The following is a 2,378-nucleotide window of genomic DNA, read 5'->3' as shown; positions in this document are numbered from 1 at the left end:
TTGATGAATATATTGATGAATATAGTCATCATTACTGTGGCTTCCACCTCACACACACCGCGGGGGGCGGTAGCGAGCCGACCGAGGGCATTTTAAAAGGTGTCATCGTTTTTATTGGAAAAAGTTGTGGTTGGAGGGTCAAACCACAGCGGGGGGCGCGGCGGAAGGGTCCGGTCATGTTTTACGAGGTGAGTTATGAACCGTGTCCCTCTGTTGTTGTTGTTGTTGTTGTTGTTGCTGCGTTACGGGGCTGGGAGATTTCGCGCTTGACTCCACTTTCTCCGGTGCTGAGTGAGAGAGACGAGCCGCGGTAAACCTCATCTTTCTCGGTAACGTTAGCTGCGAGCTCGGCGGGGTTGTTCAGATAGTTTCACGTCGAGTTTAGAAGAGCTCGGCCGTGTCGGTGACTGCGGGTTTCTGAATGAAACTGACGCCGCTCTACGTTAACGTCTCCGGTAACCCACCGTCGTTAGCTGAGGTCAGCTAGCACCGTAAACGGTAGTTAACGTAGTCAGCGCCGGTTTAACTAACGTTAGACCTGCAGCTAGTTAACCAACCATCCCCATGGAAACCAAACAACTAGTTAACGTTACCTTTGGTTGCTGTGGCGATCCTTAACGAGGTTAGTTGTCAGCACATAGCTGCTCGTCGAGGGGAGAAACTAAAACGCAGCGTTAGCTCGGTGAGGAGAGGAACAGCTGTCTGCTCGACTGGTGAGTTGGTTCAGTACGGTCGTGAACTGTCTGTGAGCCACCGGCACCGGCACCGTGCGGACGGGACAGGGCGGGTCAACAACCGGGAACCGTTAAATTCTTCTTCTTCTTCTCTCTGCGCTGCTGACTCTTCCTCGACCGGAGTTTGTGACGGAGGCTCGACGTGTGTCCGGTGTGTCGCTGCCCTCCACCGGTAGAGAGCGGACCTGCACTCAATGTGAGGGGAAAAGGGATTTATCAAGTCATTATAATGAGAGACCTTCATCAAAATAAAACAATTAAATTAGAACAGGCCTGTGTGTTGTTTCCTCATTAGTGAATGTGACAATGGACCAAATGGATGCTGTCATTGAAGACTACTTTAGACATTCATGATTCACAAATCGGGAGTTTTGAGCGGTTTTGGAGGATCACATGATATTAAACTAAGTCTCCGGACCCGAGAGAGGAAGCTACAAAAGAATCAGCTCTGGCAGAGAAGAAATAAGACAGATGTAGCTGAAGTAGCATCCTTCATTGAGCAGTAGTTACAAGGAACCGTGTCTGATGGATGGGACCAGTGTACGGTGTTACGGTACTGAGAACTATCTAACCACACTTTATGTGGACATCTACTGTTTTCAGTCACAGCGTCTATTAAATAACCTGCGGTAATACGAGGCTCATTGTTGGTTTTGTATGCTTCCAGCCATATCATTTTTCTTCTATGCAACCACTGATAAACAACACCACAATCTTAAACTCATTACTATTTCATTTCTGTCAGCACATACTGTGGAATATGTTTACATTTACTTTGTATATAGGCTCTTATTATCTTATTATATCTCTCCTACCTATACATACATTTCTATTCTATATATTGTGTTAGATATTGTAGTATAAGTATTATTTATATTCTTTAACATGTGTGAGTCGAACAACTGTAACAAACAAATTTCCCCCGGGGATCAAAAAGGTATATTTGATTCTGATAATACATTTCTCAATACTCTTTTGAAAAGTAGTGTAATTACTTTACTTATTACTCCCTGCCAGCAGTAATTAGTTACACTACTAGTTACTTATTATTACTTTTCTGCTACTCTACAGAAAATTGGTGATTGTTTCCTTTCTCCACAAAATTCTTTTAAAATAATTAAAATCCAGTTTTGTTTGTTAAAGTCAAAGTAATTTAAATGTTTCCATCAAACTCACATCAGTGGAGGGTGACAACAAAAGTAATATTGTAACTAATATTGTAACTGTAATATTATTACTGAAATGTATGAGTAATTAGTTACACTACTAGTTACTGAGAAAAGTAATATTATTACTAGTAATGAGTTACTGCTGGTAGAAGTATAACAATGTCAGTTTTACTTTATCAGTGAAAGTCCTGCATTCAAAGAGCGTTAAACAAAATACACAACAATATTACTTAAGTACAAACGTCTCAGTGTAGTCAGGAAAATGTATTCAAGTATTAATTATGTATTAAAAGTACTCAAATATTGCCCCTGTGAAAGTTATACTGTTCTATCATTACATTATCATTACTCAAACTTTATTGTTGACGTCGGTTGAGGTGGAGGTAATATTTAACTATTTCATCCACTAATGATTATTGATTTATTATTGATTAATCTGCTGATTACTTTTAGTTCGGTTTGTAAAAAGAAAAAT

The 2,378-nt window shown here is 40.7% G+C and overlaps 2 protein-coding genes across 2 annotated transcripts in view; one reads left to right on the top strand and one right to left on the bottom strand.

Moving 5' to 3' along the window:
* Window positions 1-862, bottom strand: part of ccdc61 (coiled-coil domain containing 61) — a gene marked incomplete in the record, with an annotated part of 4,981 nt that extends 4,119 nt beyond the window's left edge. Inside the window, 1 exon segment of the mRNA XM_035666949.1 lies at window positions 594-862.
* Window positions 73-2,378, top strand: part of LOC118331865 (inositol-trisphosphate 3-kinase C-like) — a 6,103-nt gene continuing 3,797 nt past the window's right edge. The window contains exon 1 of the mRNA XM_035666950.1: window positions 73-188. Coding sequence (XP_035522843.1) covers window positions 177-188 — 12 coding nt within the window. The 5' untranslated portion in view covers window positions 73-176. The remainder of the gene's footprint in view (window positions 189-2,378) is intronic.

The sequence above is a fragment of the Morone saxatilis genome, unplaced genomic scaffold, assembly GCF_004916995.1.
Source record: "Morone saxatilis isolate NCDOM2014 unplaced genomic scaffold, NCSU_SB_2.0 Contig20, whole genome shotgun sequence".
NCBI classification, from domain to species: domain Eukaryota; kingdom Metazoa; phylum Chordata; class Actinopteri; family Moronidae; genus Morone; species Morone saxatilis.
This window is presented reverse-complemented; position numbering and strand designations above follow the sequence as displayed.